This window comes from Vombatus ursinus, unplaced genomic scaffold (assembly GCF_900497805.2).
Source record: "Vombatus ursinus unplaced genomic scaffold, bare-nosed wombat genome assembly UNPS02010284.1, whole genome shotgun sequence".
Lineage (NCBI taxonomy): Eukaryota > Metazoa > Chordata > Mammalia > Diprotodontia > Vombatidae > Vombatus > Vombatus ursinus.
In genome coordinates this window covers 14,025,160-14,048,574 of record NW_020950062.1, presented here as the reverse complement: position 1 = coordinate 14,048,574, position 23,415 = coordinate 14,025,160, and the positions used below count along the sequence as shown (strand labels likewise).

Below are 23,415 nucleotides of genomic sequence, written 5' to 3'. Positions count from 1 at the left end.
CTAGCTGCCCCTCTCTCTTTTTTTTTAAGGCAATTGGGGTTAAGTGACTTGCCCAGGGTCACACAGCTAGTTAAGTGTCAAGTGTTTGTTCTGAGGCCAGATTTGAACTCAGGTCCTCCTGACTCCAGGGTCAGTGCTCTATCCACTGTGCCACCTAGCTGCCCCTACTTTGCAAATCTTAAGATGGCATAAAGATGTAGTTATTATAATAACAACAAGTGCCAAGCCCTTGGACTGGTCAAAACATCTCTAATACAGTAGGAGCTATACAAGTAAATAAAACAATATTCTAATAAGAGTTTGTATAATATATAATGAATGCATAAATACCACAAACGTATCACCAACAGAAATAAAGAAATGCAACAATGTCTACATATGGATTAGCATGAGATATATAGAAAGAAATACAGAAGGGACACAAGATAAAGGCCTCAGCTCTTAGAACATGTCATCAGACTATTAAGAGCATTTTAAAATCTATATCCATAGTTTTCTTTATTAAGACATTGTTATCTTGAATATTTTCATAAGTAAAAAATTAACCCTTTAGTAGATATTTAAAAACAGATTAGATATTTCATAAAGGATGACTACATATGTGTGTATATATGCACACATATACATATACACATATGTATATATATTGCATAATGATAAAGCTGGAGAAGATAAGAGTTGAAACCTGTTCAATTTTGTAGACAACAGGTCAATTTTTAATTAAACTCAAAAAGCATATATTAAGCACCTATAAATAGAATGTCTAGTTTCCTTAAAAGCTCAGCTAAAACATTACATACATGAGGCCCTTCCTGATTCCCCATTTCCTAGTACCTTCTCTTGAATTATCTTGAATATATTTATTTTGAATGTACATATATATATATATATATGTATATGTACATTTTTTTTCTCCCAGGCTTAAATTTAACCTCCTTGAAAGCAGGAATGTTTTCTTTGTGTTTCTGAATCTAGTATCTGGATCATAGTAGATACTTAACAAATACTTTTTGATTGGTTGAATGATATCAAGTATATAGAATGTAAAAAACAAGGAATTAGCTTTATTAATTAAATTCTGAAGAGACCTCTGTACAGGGGAAAAAATAATAAAAAAGATATATCTTTCATAGTAATTGCCCCCCTATTAAGATAAACAGAAAAGTTACTTTCCTATTAAGTTTTAAAATGAAAACTTGTAGTACAAGTAAAACATCTGAAATTTTATTCAGTGGACAAATATGACACATTTTTGAAGATTTATAGTCCATTGAGAATTAAGCTATAAGTAAATTGTAGTTTCAAAAGGTAAGTTTGAACTAAATTTGTTAGCTTGAAAAGTCAAAGTAATAAGGATTAATCCTAGGAAAAGCTACTGTACTCTTTGCTAAGCTTCCAATGAAAACATATTAAATCCAGTTTCCTCATTCTAGGAGAGAGTATTTTCCTTCATATAAATTTGATTCCCAATATAACTCCTTATATCAGACATTTCATAGGTTGGATCATGTCAATAATCATATTAAATCACATTTTCCAAATACCAGCATTATAGGGGAATTCCACTGGATTTGGATAAAATTATTTACTTTCCTCAAGTGGATTTTTATTTAATAGAAATGTAAGGTTGTTTGTTTTGTTTTGTTTTTGGCTATTTCTGAAAGAATGAAAACAAACAGTTAAAGCATGTAAGTTTTTCTAATACATATCTTCCACCTTTTCAAAGCAGTACCTGAACAATGAGGCTGTGATCCACTCCAATGTCCATTTAATTGGCAGGTACGTGCTGACTGGCCAAGAAGGGTCCGTTTTCCTGTGCACGAATAATGAACAGTAGAACCAAATGTATACTTCTCTCCAGACAGGATTGCATTGGGAGGAACGCCTGGGTGTCCACAGTCAATCACTACAATACATAATTATTGAAGATAAAGAAATATTTTAATTACCAATCAAATGACCTAAACCAAAACATTTTAAAACTATGTTGGAAGCACGATTGCTTTTTTACACATATAAAACACAACTGTCTATCTGATGTCAAGCTATCACTTTTCCTTAATAAAGGGTATCATAGTAGCTATTTTTTTTAGCATCTGCCCCCCCCACTAGAAGTGTTGTTTGTAGGGGAAAGAAAAGCCATAACCAGGTATCTTAAAATATGGAAAAATGAGTACAGGTTTGCTTCCCCAGGTGTGCCATACACCTGTATGATGTATTTGTGGATAGTCCTGAAATCACACAATTGTGGGGGATGTAAAGAAAAACTGTAAGCCTTTCCCCAACCCTATGTTCAGATATATATTTTTAAATAAATTTGGAATGTGAAGCCAAGGGGCAAGGTGGAGGTGAGGTTGGGTGGGTAGAACATACTTCCTTTTTCAGTTCCAAAGTGAAAATGGGAAAGCCTAATATAGGGAAGATAAGTGCATATCAACCTCAATAACCTCAATCAGCTTTAAAGACTAGCTCTAAGGTAATCACTGGAAGAAAAGGATATTAAAATTGTCAAGTTTTCCACTTATTCTTAACATACCACTATTGTGATCTTTATTCTGAATACTTTGAATGAATCACACACTTAAGGCCAACTCAGTACTGGCCCACTGGTCAGACATTTCCAGTCTTACTCTCTCAAACCCCACCCCCCACACCAACCCTCCTCCACTTCCACACATATTGCTATTTAAAGAGAATAAACACTGTCAGTTGCTGTTAGTTTATTTAAGCTGAAAGTTACAATCAGATCACTAATGTTTAGATTGCAATGACCTGGAATAAGAATGCAGGCTGAATGTTTCTGGGAAACCAAGTTGGTTTGCAAAGGACCCTGACCCAGACTGAGCTATAGCATTATATTGTTTGAGTTAAGGCTTTCTGTTTTCTCACTGTGAATGTGGGCTGTAAGAGACAACACAGTAAATCCTTGTGTATGTAATTATGTCTTTGAAAACTTATCATTTTGTATAACTAACCCCAATGTATTCTCTGAACAGAGGATCAGACCTTGAGGAGAGGTGTTAGTAGGAAGTGAAGGTTATATAGAATTGAAGGATTTGATCCTGTGAAATGAAATGAAAATTGGGTAGAAGTCCAGTAAAGATCAACTCATCCATAAATCCCCCTTTCTGATTTTCTCTTGAGATACACTCAACCAGGTGGCCTAGCTCATACAGTTTAATGAGTTCTGATAAGCCTGGCTCCTTCCTAGACGATGTCTCCACCCCAGCATTGTCTTAGCACATGGAGATTATGTGATGCCTCACATAATGTGAGAGGGATAAAAAGGGAAAGGAAGCAAGAAAAGTAGAAAGGAGGGAGGCCAGTAAAGTCAGTATCTGACAATGTATTTACATTCTAAACTTAAAACCTAGTCATATTGCACCATGCAGCAACTGATACTTTAGCCAAGAATAGCCTGAGGGACCTGTCTATTAATTGATAGAGAGATGAGTATAGTTAGAACCACATGCTATTTCATGACATATGTTCTCCCCCAAATTTGATTGAAAGTAAAGACTTCTCTTAATGAAGCCTGTTATTTTTAATTTAGAATGATATGTACTAAATTATGGCTGCAGGACAAAAAATGGTAGCACAGTAATCATAAAGAATAAATGCCAACTCATGAAAACAAAACAAGACTTAATGAACCTCTTTATGTTTTGGACTCATGACTTAGAAGCAATATAGAATGAGAACCATCTCAGTAAAATATATATATATACCACATATAAAAAAATAAACTGATGAAGTACCTTTCTTGGAATAGGACATTTTAAAAGAAATTCAAGGGAAGGAGGGAATAATTATTGATAAAACAACTACTCTGTGCCAGACAATGTACAAATCACTTTACAAATATCTCATTTTATCCTCATAACAGCCTTGTAAAGTAAGTGCTATTATGATACCCATTGGATAGTTGAAGAAACTGAGACAGAGGTTAAGACTTGCTCAGGGTGACATAGCTAGTAATAACTTGAGGCTACATTTGAACTTGGGTCTTCCAGACTTTAGGACAGCTGCTCTATCCATTTCACTTACTGACTTAAAAAATATATATATATTCTACTTCACCACCTAGCTACCATCTTATCTGGTTCTAAAACAAACTGCTTGATGATTCAAGCCAAAAATAATTCAAAGGATTAAAAAAAAATCTACCAAAATAGTTGTTTAGAGTATAGACAAACAACTGGTTGACAGACTGAACATACCATATTGGATCACGTAAACACAGCTTGAAATTTGTTTCAACTTCTCAATTTTATCAAAAGGCTTACATATCTTGAATCTTTAAATACATTTACATAATGAAATAATTTCTAAAGAAAACACAACCAAATAGTACTCATACTCTGTTCTAATGTTTTAGTATTCTTAACTAATTTCAGATTACAACTTTCCCAGGACTCTAGTAGCTTAGCCAAATGGTACTACTAGGTATTCTCCATCTTACCTTGCCATTTCCCACCTCTTTGAATTTGCATATGCTGTGTCCTCATGTCATCTTTTGCCATTTTTACCTTTCTTTATGGTTCAGTATAGGAGATAGCTCCAAATGTAATTCAATATCCAAGTCAAGTCAATTCCAATGCAGGATGTAGTGTGGGCAGTGCATTTTTGCACAGCACCATTATGTATTTCCCTGGTTAATAATGTTTGTTGCTTCCTCAAATTTGAATCTTTCTTTAGCCTCATCACAATCTATTTTGTACACATTTATCAACATATGCATTATAGTCCCTCAGTAAATTATAAACTAGATGATGGCAGAGACTATGCCATTTTTAAAAACCTTTTTATTGATAGAATCTCAACACAGTACCTAGCTCCTCTGAGGTATTCTATACAGATTTTTTAAAAATGAATTGAATGTTTGCTATTAAAATAAATTGTTGAATATCCATCAATGTCTTCTTAATTAGAAACTTAAATGTTTAGTAATAAGCTTTATTTTAATAAAAATAAAAAAACAAATAAATCTATTTGTCTGAATGTCTAGAATTGTGACTTCATTGTATAGGAAACTTTTATCATGCAAACTCCCTTTATTGATACAGAGCAGTAATTCTTTAGTAATTTATAGTCTCAAGTTGCACATTGAGGGTTGTAATATTGGTCAACCAGCTAATAGGTATTAGACACAAAAGTAGAGCACAGGTTTTTCCAACTCCAGGCCCTGGCTGCTCTTCACATTTTGTGTTTGTGTGTGTGTGTGTATGTGAGTGTGTGTAATAGGTATGTGTGTAGGTATGTCAACCTAAAAAAGTCAGTTTCAAAGTTTCAATCTTTTAACCTCCTAAGTAATCTGGGGTCCTGAGAAATGTGAAAATAAAAGCCAAAGCTACTTCAAATCAAGGCTAGAGGTTTTAGAGGGAAACAAGAAGAAAACCAGTGTTTCAAACTCAAAGAAAAGAGGAAGGAATGATTTCTTTTGAATTTTAAACCTATGGAGCAAAAAAAATCAGACATAAATGAAAACTTCCACAGAAGTTAAAAACTATCAGGCTCTTAAGACTGTCCTTTGTGAGATTAATCTAGAAGAGAAATGTACTTATCAAATGCATTGCTTCCATGATATTTTTAAGGAAAAGTACGCATTATCTACTTACTGATACACTCTGGGAGGGGTTTATCCCAGTGGCCATTTGGTTGACATATCAAAACTGAGGATCCAAATAAAAAATACCCAGGATTGCAGTCGTAGAATACCACAGTTCCATAAGTGAAATTCCCATGCTCTATTTTACTTTCTCTTTTAGAATTAGCTGGAATTCCCGGATCAGAACAGTTGACCACTAAGTAGAAAATACATATTTTTAGAACAATATCTAAAATGTAATAAATATTCATGATGTCGAGTAGTTTCTAGGAAGCAACTCTAGAAGATATATATGCATGTATATGTATATGTATGTGTATACATATATACTATATAGAAATATATCACTTACTGTGTCTATGTATGTTGCAAAGCATTGAGAGATGATCTAGTAGCACCTTTTGCTATATTTCCCAAGAAATTTAGCAATAAAACACAATTTTGCCAGAAATTACAAGGTTAGAGGGAGGAGAGATTAACTAGTCTAACTTCGCTATTTATGAATAAGATCCAGAGAGACCAAGTAATTTGACTAAGGGATTCTGGGTCCAAACCCTCTTTCTTTTTATTTTTTTTCCAAACCCCTTCTACTATACTACATTGCTTCTCATGGGACTGGAGAGTGATAAAGTATCATTGTGATGAGAGGTGGATAAGGGGAAAGGGTCTTTCCAAATTTCTTATTCAACTACAATGCTGCAGATTTGATCCTTGACAGAAAAGAATATTTGAACTTCTCTCAGTGGAAATAAATGTCTTGAGTGAATCATAGACACCAGCTTAAAGAGTGAGACATTTCTTTAATTATAATGGACTGCTCCATAAACTATGTGAACACCAATATTGGTGTGTATGTGTGTGCCAGCATGGACATGTATGCAGAAAACTAAAATCCCACCTTTTATAGGAAGTCTTCTCCAATCCCTCTACATGTGTTTTTTCACTCTTTTAATCATTTTCCATTCATCCTGTATATAGCTTACTTTGTACATATTTGTTTGCATGTTGTCTCCCCCATTAGATTGTAAGCTCCTTGAGTGCAGGGACTGTCTTTTGCCTCCTTCTGCATTCCCAGTGCTTAATACAGTGACTGGAACATCTTAGGTGCTTAATGAATTATTATTAAATGAATGAATACTAATACAGATATGCAATTCCTATAGTCTTAGAGAACTGACTGGAACACTAAGAAGTTAGTGCTCCTCAGAGTCACAATGTCAGTCTGTGATAGAGATTGGATTTGAAATGAAGTCTTCATTACCTGAGGACTCTCTACTCTCTACTCATTACCTCTCTATCCACCAATAAATTATACAATAATGACTTTCATATATATAAACAAATTTTGAAATAAATATTGACATGATGATTCTGTGGCAAAATGAGGGAAACTTCAAATAGCATTGTATGGTTGTCTGTGAGTATCTGTAGGTTTTTAAAGATGAAATAAATAACAGATAAGTATCCAAATAATTTTTAAAATCATATTTCTGATATGTGTCTATGTGTGTAAATTAGATGCATTGCAAATTTAGGTTTTTCCATATCTTCCCAAAATAGTTTCTTGAAATTTTCATACTTTTCATGTACAAACAGTTTAAGTACAAGGTAATAAAGTTAAATAGATATGGAAGGGGCACTGACTGTTTCTCTCTTCTCCCCCCTTAAATTAAGCAACAATAAGAAGAAAAAGCAAATCACTACTGAAGAGGGAAAAAAAAAATCACTCTTTGAGATTTATTTTTAATAGGTAATATAGTTACTAAAATGAACACTGAATGAAGCAGTTAATATAATGAGCATTTTCTATTAGTTTACTAAAGTTAGCTCAATTATAATGATTACGTACATATCAAACAAGTTATTATTAATCATGTCTTCTTTAAAGTATGTTTGGAATTGGTAACAAGTTTTTTGTTTCTTTTTAATGGGGATTAACACATGCTTCAATCAAAAGGCTTACCTTTACATACTGGCGGTGGATGGCTCCATTGTCTGTTGGCCTGGCACTGGGCCTTTGTTGGGCCTTGCATGATATACCCAATATTGCATGAGAATGTTACAACATCATTAAAGTTGAATCCATTTCCACTTGTTCTTCCATAAATTGGACTGCCAGGGTGACCACAGCTAACAGCTGAAAGCATTTAAAAGAACAAAACAACAACAAAAAAGCCCCAAAGATAGTAATGTTGGTTATTGGTTACAATATTATTTAATACCCCAAAGACAATTTAATAAAAATGTTTATTTCTTGTCTTTTTTTTTTAGCCTGGGTCGAAGATTTCATTGAAGTTGGAAGCTGCCAGGTAAGGAAACGTGCTCTATCAATATACATCCACAAATTCTCTGTAACTTAGAGTCTTAGATAGTTGCCTGAGGCACTACAAGGTAAAATTGTTCTCAAATAAAGTCTGAGTATACCATTCTGGCATTTTGATTAAGACTTTCCACAAAATAGAATGAACCTATCTTTCTACTCTAATCTCCTACTATTTCTATGTAATGTAGTACAGTGGGAAAAATGCCTGACCTAGAATCAGGAAGGCCTAGATTCAAATTCTATCTTAAACCCTAGTTGTCTGATCTTGGGGGGTCACTTAATTACATCAATAAAAATATGATAAATGCACTAAATATTTCAAATCAATTATTTGACAGATGAAGGAACTCAAAGACGTTTAAGGGGAATTTTAAAATTTATGTCTCCATATTTAAAACAGAAATGTTTTACCTTTCCTAAGAAGAAGACAATAATTATAATTAATATAAGAATAGAATTCCCCTATTGTTTTTTGCCATGCTTACTTACGCACACAGGATGGCAGCTGACCAGACCAATTGTGATCCTGCTGACATATCCGTACAGAAGAACCAATCAATCGAAAACCAGGATTACACTGATAAACAACTGTGTCTCTGTACCCATAATTTTCTCCAATGACTTGTCCATTCACAATGAGCTCTGGAATCCCACAATGACCCGCTGAAATAATGTTTACATAAATTGAGGGAGAAAAAAGTTAGCTGTCAGTTTGACATCTTATTTCATGTCTTAATTTCCTCTTCTTGAAATGTATATTTAAAAGCTCCTCAATGACAAAGAATGCTTCATTTCTGTCTTTGTATTATCAGCGCCTAATACCTGTACCTCTAACGCAGTAGGTACATAATAAAACATTACTGAATAGAATCTATGTCTAATTATCCAATAATTTCCAAGGGAATTCACCTTATCTTTCTGATATTTTCTTTGTAAGAACACTGGATGACTTACAGGCAAATTTACTATATTTTATATTACATTTTGATAATAGAGAAATAATCAGAACAGTATTTATCTTGCTATGGGAAATACCCAATAATAATATGGAGTAGAAATGCGGAGCAAAACTTGACACAAAGCAAAATTGATTTCTCTTTCTACAGAAGGCAGGCAATAATGCACAGGTTCAGAAAATAAATGGAATGTATAAGCAATACAGAAAATAACATTTATTTACAGATCCTGTGCATTATTGCCTGCTTTCTGTAGAAAGAGACATCAATTTTGCTTTGATAGTGGAAAAGATAATCTGAAGGTAGCAATGAGAAATAGGGAGAATTCTGACTCCCTCACCTCAACTAGTGATTAGGGGAACAAGAGGAAAGCACTATTATCAGGAGAGAGCTAGGTCTCAGTGATTAAAGGAAATATACTAATTGTTGAGCAGATATTCCAGAAAGCACCACTGAAAGGGCAAACAGAATTTATTATCTACTCCAGTGGCTTTCATATGCAGACTCCCAGAGCGTTCCCCTTCCTTCTTTAATGAGTTCAATGACTGGCTCACTCCTACCCTGCAACTCCTGTCTTCACACTAGGGGCCTATAACATATTTATTGAGTTTCCTTCAAATACAACTAATTTTCTCCCTCTTCATTTTACTCAATTCACATGGCAAATTCCTCCACTACATTTCAGCTACACAGAGAGACTATCATAACTTTGATCTTGCTATAACTTACAAGTTTCTACTTCCTGGTTCAAGAACTCTGAAATTTTATTTTATGATCACAAACTTTTACTCTTTCCACCTTTGCCTAAGCCTTATGACACTTTCCTTCATCCTTCATTGTCAAAATGACCTTCAATTCCTCTAAAACTCAGTTCTTTCTCAGGCCATCTTCCCTGCACTGGACATATTCTCTTTCCTTCCCTATATGTTACCATTGGTGAATCAATCCAATCATTATCTTGTATATTACACTCCCTTGCTCCTTTTCCTATTGTTCATAAATCATGTATATTGTGGAAAAGTATGTTAGGTCAACAGGAACAATTCCACTTTAAGCTCCTATTCTGTGACCACATAATTATTATATAAGGTTTTTTGTTTTTGTTTTTTTCTGTAAGATAAGCACTTGAACACTATAGTTTGGCATTGATGTGTAATGTACTCAAAATCTGATAACTACTGGTGATGTGTGTGTGTCCTAAATCTGGTAAACAACTGATAAACATTTGCTAATGACATTACTTTTGGTTTAAAGTTTCCTTTCATCACAAGCTTAGGTCAGAATTTAAATGTAATTTGTAAATGCTTAACCAGAACCATAAAAACCATTAGTGACTTCAGCCATCAATCTGTTTCTGAGTGATCATGAGAATAGGCTCCTACATTCCCTGCACCTCCAGATTCAAGCATCCAGTGTTTACTGGAAAGCAATGTCAACTGATGGAGACTTGCAAGAATGCCACCTCAGAGGGAGACGCACAGCCTTCATTTAGGCTCAGAGAGAGCCCTAGCAGGAGCACTGGTACAAATACTTGTTTACCAGAACATTTAGGAGTCAGGTTGGTGTTTCTTTCTAGAGGAATTGATGTTTGTTTTGTTGAATAAGTCAATAAAGTTAGATTGCATGCGTTGATTTATATAAATCTTATTAATGAATAAGTATATGTTAGAGTAAAGTGCTTTTACAATGCACTCTGGATTAGACCTTGTCAAACACCATCATTGGATTACTTCTAACCTTCTTCACTTCTATTCATATGACATTGATTGGAGGGGGGAAAATCACAAAAATCATGTTCATTAGGTCTGCTAAAAATTTAAATTTTCTAATCTTACCTGGGTCTCGCTGCAGCAAGATAATCATTACACTATTCCCTAATGGATTTGTTAACCCTTTCTTCACAGTAGCTATTCCAAGCCTTCTTATTTCTCCTCAGGTCCTCAGGTCCTCTCTGCTCAGGACCTAATACTTCATCAAAAAATTGCAGCCACTTCCCAAGAACTCAATCCTTCCCCTCCTCTTCATTTCAAATCATTCAGATGTGCTCCTCAAATACTTCCTCTTTTACTCATCTCTGATGATCTCCTTATTCTTCACATATGGTGATCTCATTGTTTCTAGCTTTTTCCTAGAGATTATCCCCTTACCATTCTCTTCCTTATCTTGAATCTCTCCACATCTACTGAGTCCTTCGCTTTTCGAATGAAACTACTCTTCCAAAAGCTACCAGAGATCTCTTAATTGACAAATATAATAGCCTTATCTCAATCCTCATTATTCTTGATATCTCTGCAGCCTTTGACACTAGTAGAATGCTCCTTCTAGATTATCTTTCCACTCCAGTTTTCATCACATTGCTCTCTACTGATTTTCCTTTTTTCCTGATTGCTCCTTTTCAGTCTCCTTTTTGGATGTTCAAAGGATCTCATTCCATTCCCATTTCTCCAACATATTGTCTGCTCATTTCTTACTGCCTATAAACATGTCCATGTATTCCCCAGCCTGAAAAAATGTCACTTGATCCTTTTCTCACTGCTATCATTCTAGAGTTCTTCTATATTCCTATATCTCTTCTGCCATTTGTAGTAAACTCCTCAAAAAAGTCATCTACAATCGGTGTCTCCACTTTGTTTCCTCTTACTTTCTTCTTAACTCCAGCAATCCAGCTGCTGACTTTACCATTTTGCCAAAACTGCTCTCTCCAAGGTTACCAATGATTTCTTGATTGCCAAATTCCATGACCTTTTCTGTATCCTTGTACTCTTGGTCCCCTCTGCAGCCTTTGACACTGTTGATCATCCTCTTCTCCTTGATACTCTCTTCTCTCTAGATTTTGAGACACTACTGGATCTCCTTCAACCTATCTGACCTCTCCTCAGTCCCCTTTGTGGAATCCTCATCCAAAACATGCCCTCTAAACATAACCTTAACTTCGAGCTCTGTCCTAGGGCTTCTTCTATTTTCTCTCTATGCTACTTCACCTGATAACTTCAACATCAACCATGGATTAAATTACTGTCTCTATGCAGAAGGTTCCCAGATCCCCCTATCCAGTCCCAAGACCTCCAATCTTGTATTTCCAACTGCCTTTCAGATATCTCAAACTAGATGTCCAGTAGATATCTTAAACCAAACATATCAAAAATGGAAATCATAATTTCTCACCCTAAACCTTCCCTCCTCCTAACTTCTCTATTATTGTAGAAAGCAACATTATCTTCCCTGTCCCTTAGGGAACAACCTGGGAGTTATCCTTGACTCCTCACTATCCTTCCTTCCCATTCCACACCTCCAAATTCAAGTTGTTACCAAGGCCTAATGATTTCACCTCTGCAATTTATGCCTGCTTCTCTCCTCTGACACTGTCACCACTCCAGTGCAAACCCTCAGTATCTCACTTGGACTACTGCAATAACCTCCTGGTCTACTAGTGGGGCTACCTGTCTCAAGTCTCTCTCCACTCCAATCCATCCCTCATTCAGGCACAGAAGTGATTTTCTTAAAGCACAGATCTGACCATGTCAATCTCCCTCTCCCCAATCAACAGACTCCAGTGGCTTCCTGTCACCTCTAGGATCAAATACAAAATGCTTTTTTGACATCCAAAGCCTTTCATAACCTAGGTCCTTCTTACCTTTCCAGTCTTCTTCTACCTAATTCTCCACCATATACTTTTTGATCCAGTGACATTGGCTTCCTGGCTGTTCCATAAAGAAGATACTTTATCTCTCACCTCTGGGCATTTTCTCCAGCTGTCCCCCATGCCTAAAAGTCTCTTCCTCTTCAACTCTGCCTATGGACTTCCTTGGTTTAAGTCCCAACTAAAATTCCATCTTTTATTGGAAGCCTTTCCCAATCCTTCTTCAGGCTAGTACCTTCCCTCTGCTAATTATTTCCTATTCTACATATAGTATGCTTTATATATATTTCTTTACATGTTGTCACTCACATTGGATTGTGAATTCCTAGAGACCAGGGATTGTCTTTTGACACTTTCTGTATCCCCAGCTCTTAGTATGGTGCCTGGCACAAACAGGTGCTTAATATATGTTTACTGATTGGTTATTCACCCATGTCATTTCCACTAACCCTATGTATTCTCTGAGGCTCTGTCCTGGGCCCTCTGATTTTTTTCTCTCTCTCTATTATCTCATTTGGTGAACTCATCAATTCCCATGGATTCAGTTACTCTCTCTATGCATATGATTCCCATAATTATATATCCATTGCTATGGATAATCTCTCTCCTAAGCCTCAGACCCTGAACCTCCAACTGTCTTTTGCACATTTTTAACTGGATATATCATAGGTATTTCAAATTCAAATGGCTAAAATGGAACTCATTTTCAAATTAGACTCTGGCTTCAAGAATGGAATCTCTTTAAAATAAATAAAAACAGGATTTGAACTCTGGAACATTTCTACAAGTTGAGCTCCTTAATGGTCAGTCAATCAAACAATCATTTGTCAAGAACTTACCATTACAGCCTACCACCCCTGTAGCTTTACTTTTTATGGAATATGTCTCCATAATTCCTACCTCCTCCCCCTTACTTCTTCCATTAGTGAGATCCTCCTGGAGCCTGCCTTCTGTGGAGGGGCCGGGCTGGCCTGCCTTTATTTCTCTACCAGCCCTGATTTTCTTTAGACTTCAAAACCATGTTTCAGAGCTGGGTACTTTCATTCCTCATCCCCACCTCTACTTCAACTCCCTTTTGTGTATTTTCTTCTCTGATTAGAATATAAGCTCATTGAAGTCAGGGACTGTCTTTCTTTTTTCTTTTATTTGTATACCCTGGGCTTAATAACACAGTGAATTGATCCTCATATACCCTAGACTCAAAATGCTTTGCCATTCTGGTCACTCTTTTCTGAATATTCTTCAGCTTATCAATGTTCTTCTTAATCTGTGATGCCCACTGTTTTTTTTTTTAAAGCAAATTAGAATGTGTTCCAAATCTCATATAGGTGACAACTATTATTTTTGTAAATATGATCTGCCCCGTCTAATTTTTCAGTTCCCTAAACATTTATAGTGTTTTTTTTTCCACCTCTTTCCCTTGACTTCTGTTATAACCTGTACTTGAAATATCCTCTTCCCATGTCAAAATTCTTCAAGATCCAACTCAAATGTTATCTTTTTCATGAGGCCTGCCCTGAATTGTCAACAGATTGTTGATAATTCCTTTGAACATTCATAGATCTTTGCTCCTCTCTTACAACACATGGCTATTTATGTATTTATTGCATCAAACCCTAGCTATTTAGTTTCTTGAGACCAGAGCCTGGGTGTTACTTATTTTTGCATTCCTCTATCCAGAGGTTCCCAAACTTATTTGGCCTACTGCCCTGTTTGAAAAATATTACTCCGTGCCCCATTGGGGTTAGGTTAGGTTAACCCTTATTTTTATTCAACACCCCCAATTGTACCTAAGGCTACTACACCGCCCCCTTCCCATTGTTCCAGCTCCCCCTTAGGGGGTGGTATCACCCACTTTGGGAACCTATGCACACTTAGATATACTCTTTGCAGTTGCAGGTGTTCAGTTTAAAAACGCTGAATTTAGAGACAGTCAAAAGGTAGAATAAGATGCTTCCAGAGTAAGATACAGATTGCTCATGACTGCAGGTCTTCAAGAAAAGGCTGGATGATCATGTATATTGTACAGGTGAATTCTTGATGACTATTGAGATCTTTTCCAACTCTTATGATGCAATGATTTTATGAATTTATGAAAGAAATGGATGTGCCTCCCTGATTCCTTCAAGTCTCAGCTGATATCTCACAATCTACAATCTTCCTTTTTTTTTTTTGCTTTCCCCTTCCCATCTGCTAGTGTCTTGCCTCTGCATTAAATTCCATTTACACTGTACGTACCTTGTATATTCATAGTTATTTGTTTGTTGTCTACCCCATTAGAATGTGACCTCCTTAAGAACAGGAGCTTATTTTCTTGAATTTTTTGCCCCCTAGGGTAGCCTTGCATAGAATTATGAATGCGTGGTGACTGGCTGACATAATTCATTTCACAATTTTTACATTTCAATTAATCTCAATGTTTGTTTGGGATGGTTTTTTTTTTGGCCTATTTTATACCTTTACTAAAAAAAAAATACTGACTTTTCTATTTTCTGTTTTCTTTCCAAACCTGTTCCTCACTCTACCTGTCTGCTTTTCCAACTTTATGACTACTCAAGCTAAACTGATGACTACTCACTAAAGTGAGATTACATTTTTGGGGGGTGAGGGGTTAAGGCAATAGGGGTTAAGTGACTTGCCCAAGGTCACACAGTTAGTAAGTGTCAAGTATTTGGGGTTGGATTTGAACTCAGGTCTTCCTGACTCCAGGACCAGTGCTTTATCCACTGCACCACCTAGCTACACCTAAACTGAGATTACATTGAGTAAACTAGAATTTGATAACAGAAAATATACCACTAAGGGAATTATGAAGAAAAACATGATATCTATAATTCTTTTAGATATATTCAGGTTATTCACTATGTTTTCCTTTCTGATTACTCTGAATTGCTATCTAATATTTATTATAGATTTTCCCTTGAAAAGAGAATTTTTCTTTTCTCTTTATGAAAATAGTATAAAATCGTTGTGACTATCAGATTGTAACCTAGAATATACAGAAAAAGGAGTGCGAAGTCAGACAGAAGAGTATTTTTTTCATTCCTTAATCTAAACAATACCACCCTTAGATAAAAACCTTTTCTTCCTTGCTCCCCCATTCCCATGGGCTGAAAAGAAGTGAAGATATTTTGGTTCCCAGAGAAACCTCTGAAAATAGGTCAAAAAGATGGTTACCTACTCCCCTTACTTATATCTTTATAATTTACAGAAAAATAACATAATTGTTTTTAAAAAATTACTGTGTATATTTGGGTAATCTAACAGAATTTTAAGTCAATCATTCAATCTATCTGAATATGTATATATGTACACATGTATGGGTATGTATATATGTCTGTACACATATAAATCACATTGATCATATTTAGATAATATGGAATTTGAAATTTTAAAAATAGCTTAATCACTTAAATTCTCTTAAGGTAGAAACTCATATTCTTCATTTATACATATATTAGCAGATTTGTGCTTGAGTAGTATATTTTTTAAGTGTTAGAAAATTTTAAATTCTTTTATTTTTGTACTAACAAGGAATTTTTGTGAATGTATATATAGGATGGGGACCCCTGGCCTGCGTTCACCATTTGAATATGTCCAGTACTTGAATCCAGGGTGAAGAAAGACTCAGGGTTGGGCCTGAACCAAATCCCCTTCACACATGATCACTGGTCTTAAGGCCATATTTAAGCCAAAAATATCCTGAAAAGAACTGTTTGCACAGCTCTAGAGAAGATCACAGTACTGATTGCTGCATCTTTTGGATTTAGAATACTCTAAAAGGCTAAGAAGTATTGCATCACCAAGGCTGCTAACACCTCTCCCCCCAAAATGATCTTTTCTTGTACATATACATATACATTTTTTCCCTACAATAGAATGTAAGCTTCTTGAGAGTAGGCATTTTTTTTTTTTACTTTTGTCTTTCTGTCTCTAACATGCAGCACAGTTCTTGGAACATAGTAAGCACTTAATAGATGTTTACTGATTGACTGATTGACTTTGTGAGAACTATGTGGGTCAATCATGGATACTGATGGCCATTGTTCAACTGATAAAACAAGCAAACAAACTAAGTTGTCAGATAATATTAATCCTCTTGACTCAGTAATACACACTGAAAAAGTTTCATATTCTTATTTCTTCTACATTCCTATTTATATTTTTGACAACTTTCTATAATTCTTTTCATACTTTGCCTAATAAAATTGTATTATTGGATTCTAAAGTATGCCTATTAGCAAATCTGCCTCAGAGAAACTCAGATTTAAACTAAAGGCTTCTGGCTATTCTCTTTTAATTTACAAATAAAGATTGTATAATATGTGAATATTTTTAAGCGTATCATTAGGCATCTCCTATCCTCTTGCAGAAAATGTGTTTTAAAATACTGAAGTATAAGCATTTTGTCATTAATTTCTTTTTTACCAACTATAAACCTAATTAGCACATAGAGCTAAATTGGGAACATTTAACAGTACTCTGTTTTCTCTGTAGTATTTTTATTAGGTTTGTTAAGAGAAAGATAAAAAGTCTTTCCTACATAGGCAGGTTAGAAATTAGTGCAGAAAATGTCATTAGTATTTAATTCTACTTGTATTGTCATATCTTTAAACCCTTTCCTTGGAGAAAAATGAACCATAAATCATGACAGCATTTTAATATTAAGAGAATTAATGAAGTATATTTGAAAACAAGATGAAACATAAATCATGGCATTCTTTTAATACTAACAAAAAGAGTTTATGTAGATAAATATCTTCACCATTTTACTAGTGAGGAGTCTTCATAATATATTTTAAAAGAACTTAAAGTTTAAAAAAAATCTACCAAAATTCTATTTCACAAATGGGATTGTAAAGGTTTGGATGTAAATATAGTTAAATATAAATAAATTTTCTGCTATAGTCCTATTCTCATGCTTCTTTGTATTATGTAATTTAACCTCACTTCTTGCAGGGGATGCTATTGAATAAGCTACTAAGCTAGAAAGTAAGCAGTAAGAAAGGTGTTCAGTAAGAGATCTGTGATGGATTATATATCTCTTGTCCTCTTACTGCCTTATCTATATTTGAAGAAACTCATCATGATCACAGTAAGTTTTTTTTTTTATTTTATCAACTTGATGATACCTTCTAATGTACTGAGATGCTGCAGACTGTGTTGGTGAAAAGAGTGCTCACACCAAACAAACTATAGATCATTCAAGAAAGAAATGACTAATTACATTAATAAGAAATTAAAACTCTGGAAATTTCAAGAAATCAAAAAATTTCTTAAGAGAAAGATACTGACATATGTAACTTTCCTTCCTCATTCACTTACACTCATACCATCAATAGGACTGTTCTATTTTTACTTCAAAGACTAAAAACAAATCCAAATCATACTGTAGAATTACACAATCAGAGTAAAAAAGCACAAAACATAACATAAAATAAAGTTAAAATGCTGGAGCAATAATGTATTCATTGAACATTTAGTCAATAGTTGATATATATTTTGCATGAGCTGAATATGATTAATGTTAGTCCAATCATATATTTAGATGTTATTATAACTTTCAATAAATTTTCCCCACGGTGTTATTCCCTATGCCTGAATGAATGGTACTCTAAGATGATAGAATGTAGAATTAGAAAGTAACAAAGCAATCACCTAGCCTTATCCCTCATTTTACACGAGGTTACATGAGGTTAATATCAAATTTCTCATAAAGACTGCTAGTCAATTAACTTCAGCCTTAAGAGCTTTTTCTATTGTGTGCTATTTGCTATATACAATGTATCCCAAAGTCTCAGTGAAGTTTGAAATAGCTGTTTTAAGACTTTTGGGGTACCCTGCGTTTCCTTACTTTATGATAATAATAATAATAATAATAGTAGTAGTAGTAGTGGTAGCAGTAGTGGTAGTAAACACTGATTGTGCTTTGTACTACACAAAGCCCCTCCCCCACAACACCCCACTGAGATAGGTAATGAAAGTATTATCCTCATTTTATAAATGAGATATCTAAAACTCAGGAAACTTCAGGGACTTTCTCACTGACATATGTCAGGTTAGGACTCAAGTCCAGATCTTTTGAATCCAAATCACAGAATCAAAGATTCACAGAATCTCAGAGTTAGAAGAGTTATCAGAGGCCATCTTCTCAACCCATACTTCAACAAAAATTCCCTCTGTAACAAAGAAAATTGTTTATCCAGTCTTTGCTTGAGGACCTCTGGTAAGAGGGTATATACTTTCTCTTGATATGGCTCATTCTACTTTTTGACAGATTGAGTTAAAATCTGTCTCTTGATATTTTCAACTCATTGATTGTATTTCTGCCTTTTGGAACCCAAAGGAAGTCTAATTCATCTTCCACTGCTATAGCTATTCAAATACTTAAAGAGCTATATTCTTATATCTTCCCTTCTCCAGACTAAACATCCTTCATCCCTACTTCTTTTAGCACTTATGTGTATATCAACACATATATGTACACATATGTATATAAGTACAATGCATAACTATAAGCATCCACATATGTATGTTATATGTTAAATATATTTCTATCTAATCTCAAGACCTTTCAACATTTTGGTGCCATACTATGAAGATTCTCTAACTAAATAATGCCTTTGCTAATCTATATAGCACTCCCATTGGGCTACTTTTCCCAACTCCTACTTGCATTGTAAGGCTGATTACCTAGAGATTGGCTGGCTACTTTTCTTCTTAGGGTTCTAGGGCTAACATAGGGAAGATGGGGGTGATTTTCTAATATTATCATTCATAAGGCCCAAAGAAAACATTCATCATTGATTACCAGCCAGCTTTTATTATTTATCTTTTATAATGGGACATGTGTTGAAATTACATAATAAAAATAATCGGTACAAAAAACTTTGACAAAATCTGAGATCCATAAAATCAGAGAGAAACTCTCACATGAGTGTGTACAAAGACCAATGAAAAATGTGTGCAAGCTCAGGGAACACATTTGTCAAAGAGATATCTTACAGCTCCTGATTGAAAGGAAGGTTTCTCATGGCTCCATTTCTGAAGTCCTTATGAAGTTCTTCTGTACAATAATTCTCTTCTGGGCTCCAAGAGATGGGACCCTTGGAGAGTTCAGAGGCTGCCCCTCTTAGGTATGTCTAGTTTATCCTCCACTACAGATGTAGATACTGCTATTATTAGCCCTTGATTTTCCAGGGGCATATTTAGTTTTGTTGATGGAAAATTCATATATTCCATCAATTTGACCATCACAATGTGACACTTCTTTTGGGCTCAACATCTCCCTTACTTCTTCTATACTGTTGCGTTCTGGTACAAGTACAAGAAATTGGTCACCGCACACTCCTAAAGTTTTGATAAAAGACATAGATGAAACAGTCCCTGCCTTCAAGAAGATTACATCCTATCAGGGGAAAGAAACAATATGCACATGAAGAAGTACATATTCAAATTATACTAAAATAAATATAGTTTAATTTCTTTTTTTTTTTGAGGAAGAAAGAGCTAGAGGGAATAATAAAAATATTTACCTTGCAGGGTTGTTGTCAGGATCAAATGAGATAATATTTGTATAGTGCTTAGCATAGTGCCTGGCACATGGTAGGCAATATATAAATGATTATAATGTTATATCTATATACTATATAGATATAAATATAAATTCTCTACCTTCCCTTCCCCTATTACTAAAAATGTTAAACAAAAGGGGTCACTAGAAGCTTCCCTCCAAATTAATATCAACCCATTAGTGAGTACTCTTTACATATGACCATGAAGACAACTCTCAATCTATCTAATTGTATGATAATCTATCCCATACCTCTCCATCTTATCCATAAAGCTGCCACGAAAGATTTTATTAAATATTTTAGTCAAGTAGTTTCTATAGTGCTGTTATACTCTATCATAATACATAATGAATGTAACTTCACTGGCATTTTAGAGAGAAATTTTAAAAATGACTTTTCTCATTTTTCCTGCTTCCCAATTTTGTAAGAAATAATGATATGTAAATTAAGTAGGGTAATTAAAGTATGTACCTAAGCATCTGGTTTCAGTTCCACTCCAGAGTCCAGAAGAAAGGCATTCTCTTACAGTAGAGCCAACAAGCATGTAACCTGAATCACAGGTAAATATAGCTGTTGATCCATATGAGATTTGAGTTCCAATCTTGTTTCCATTTGGAGGTGTAGGAAGTTCTCCACAAGAAATAACTTAAATAAAAAAGTTGAATAATTTTAGAAATTAATATTCTATGCATAGTTTAATAAAAATAATATTATCAATTCACAGTATCACTTAACTCATTCAAGTTGGAGATTGTAATACATGACAGAAATGGTTTTGCAACTTTATAGAAGAAAATGGAACAAATCATGTTGACAACCTACTTCTTGAGAAGCCTCCCCTTGGGGGAGCTGTGTGCTATTTTTCAGGTCAGGAAAAGTCCAGGGGCAAATTAAAATGTATTTGTTGAATAAAGGAGAAAATCTGGGGTGATAGTGTACAAGAGAAACATTTTAAATTTGGGAGCTAGTTAATATGATTTAATAATGTATTTTAATATGGTTATATATTTTATGTTTTATATTGCATATGTCATAGTCACTTATTTAACATACAAATTATACATATTCTCACAAAACAGGGCACCAAAAAGAATCATGAGCTGTTGAACAAAATATGAGAATTTGAAATCAGAAACTTCAGGATATTAAGATTTAGTCAACAGAAAAGTTTTCATTATGTATTTTCTTACACATGGCACTTCTAATTTGTGCAATCATCATAAACCTACATAGCCTCTACTTTCATTAGTTTTCTAAATTGTAGAATGAAGATGTCCATGTTCTATTTACCACAGAGAAACAGTCCTAGGATTTCTCAGAAAGGGCTTTTAGATGGTTTGACTTCCTAAAATACAAAACTTTTTATTGAGCAACTTTGGGGTTCCCATATAAAATGGTACTGATGCCATTCTAAAGAATGTATATATTCACCTAAACAGAAAACTCAAGCTAAGTTTTAATATGGCAACTCGATAGTGCAATTAGTTGAAAAGAGAAAATGGCTCAGGTTATTTTCAAATGCTATTTTCTGTTTTTCCATAAGAGTCTACTTAAGCATTTCAGTTAAGTAGCTTCATACATTCTAGTATTACCTCTTCTAGTTACTAAATAATTGCGATTGTGTAGGGCTTCATTGGAAATCAATATTTATGATCTTGTCAATTTTGTACTTTTAAGGGAAATTGTTTTTGAGAGTCATTAAGCTTTATGGATAGTGCAATAGTAAATTTCAAAAACTGTTATTCAGTTTTTTTTAATATTTTCATTTTTTAGGGAATGATTTATTTACTCACCAGGGCAAGCAGCTAGTTTTCTTTTGTCATAAAGTATTAGAGATTTGGCTATATTTGTAATTGTAACTTCTATCAGTTTACTGTTACATGCTAGATATAACGAGTTAGAACCCTCATCTATTTTCAGTAGTCTCTAGAATATCGGAGCTGAAATACTGGGCAATGAATTCATGGCCTACATAATTCTGAAGTTAAATTCTGTCACACTTCCAGCCACTTGAACAGACTAGTGCATAGAATACTGGCTTGTGTATCATAAGCCTATTCTCACATTGTCATTGATCAGTTTTGAGAACTTGAGCAAAATACCTAACTGCTAAATGCCTCAGTTGTCTTATTTGTAAAAATAAGCATGGTGATAGCTACTTCAGCTAACTCATGATGGTATCATGGAAGTAAATGACACAAAGTTTGTGTAAAAGGAATTAGAATTCCTTTAATGCAAGGTTTTATTATTTTTTGTTTATATCATCATCATCATCATCATCATCATGGTATGGTGCATAGAGACCTGGTGTTACAGTCAAGAGGACTTATGTTCAAGTTCTTCCTCCAACACATACTGGCTGAGTGTCCATGGGTAAGTCATTTAGCTTCTCAGTGCCCAAGTCAACTATCTGAGAAGATAAGTTAGAGATAAACTGATATACATCAGTGGAAGTAATAATGGCATCAGGAAATTCCCATGATAATATAGTCACAGATCTGAATAACAACAGATTAATAACAAATACATTTAATCATTATCATCATCATCATTATCACAGGTTTAGCACCAATATCTGATAGTACTAGTTGATATTTTACTTGTGTATTTTGGGAAAGAAAAGATAAGTCATCAAATTAGCATTTCAGTCACCTGGTATTTTTCATATGAAAACCCTGTAGCAGGGAAAACAAAACAAAACAAAACAAAACTAGAGAAGTAAATACTTACTTTGACAGTATGGTCTTTCATTTCTCCAGCTCCAAGTTCCATTAGCAAGGCATTCAATAGATGCTGGGCCTAATCCATGATACCCAGGGTCACAGCTAAAAACTACTTTAGTTTTATACTCATAATGGGAGCCATTCACAATTCGCCACCTTCCATGTTCCAATGAGAAGGAATTAATGCTTGGGCAAGTAACAACTATATGAATAAAAAACACACTGTCTTAATTAATTCAATCTTTTATTTGTTAGAGAAATATTTTTGGAATATCTATTTTGTGCTTGACTAATGAATTATAGAATGTTGGAGTTGGAAGCAGCCTCAGAAGCCACTTAGACCAAACTGTTTCTGAACAAGACCGCTCTAGTCTAGTGCATACCTGATCATTCAACTTTCACTTAAAAGACTCTGGTGCAGGGGAATCTACCAACTCTGATGGGGTGCACTGAACTTTTGTATGGAGGAGATTGTTAGCAAGCTGTGCCTGACATCAAGCGTAACTTTATTTCTTTGTGACTCCTATCCATTGTGTCTACTACACCTGGCCTGTAGGGCCAAGTAGAATGAATTTAATTTCTCCTCCTTAT

At 34.5% G+C, this 23,415-nt stretch overlaps 1 protein-coding gene across 3 annotated transcripts in view; it reads right to left on the bottom strand.

Annotated features, from left to right (window-relative positions):
* Positions 1–23,415, bottom strand: part of CSMD3 (CUB and Sushi multiple domains 3) — a 1,542,511-nt gene that overhangs the window by 84,731 nt on the left and 1,434,365 nt on the right. For 2 of the 3 annotated variants that reach the window (XM_027854053.1, XM_027854055.1), the window contains 6 exons: positions 22,832–23,026; positions 20,573–20,746; positions 8,421–8,594; positions 7,572–7,745; positions 5,619–5,804; positions 1,733–1,906 (listed from right to left, as the gene is read on the bottom strand). In XM_027854053.1, the coding sequence (XP_027709854.1) occupies positions 1,733–1,906; positions 5,619–5,804; positions 7,572–7,745; positions 8,421–8,594; positions 20,573–20,746; positions 22,832–23,026 (1,077 nt within the window). The remainder of the gene's footprint in view (positions 1–1,732; positions 1,907–5,618; positions 5,805–7,571; positions 7,746–8,420; positions 8,595–20,572; positions 20,747–22,831; positions 23,027–23,415) is intronic. The other variant, XM_027854054.1, reaches the window with a different exon arrangement.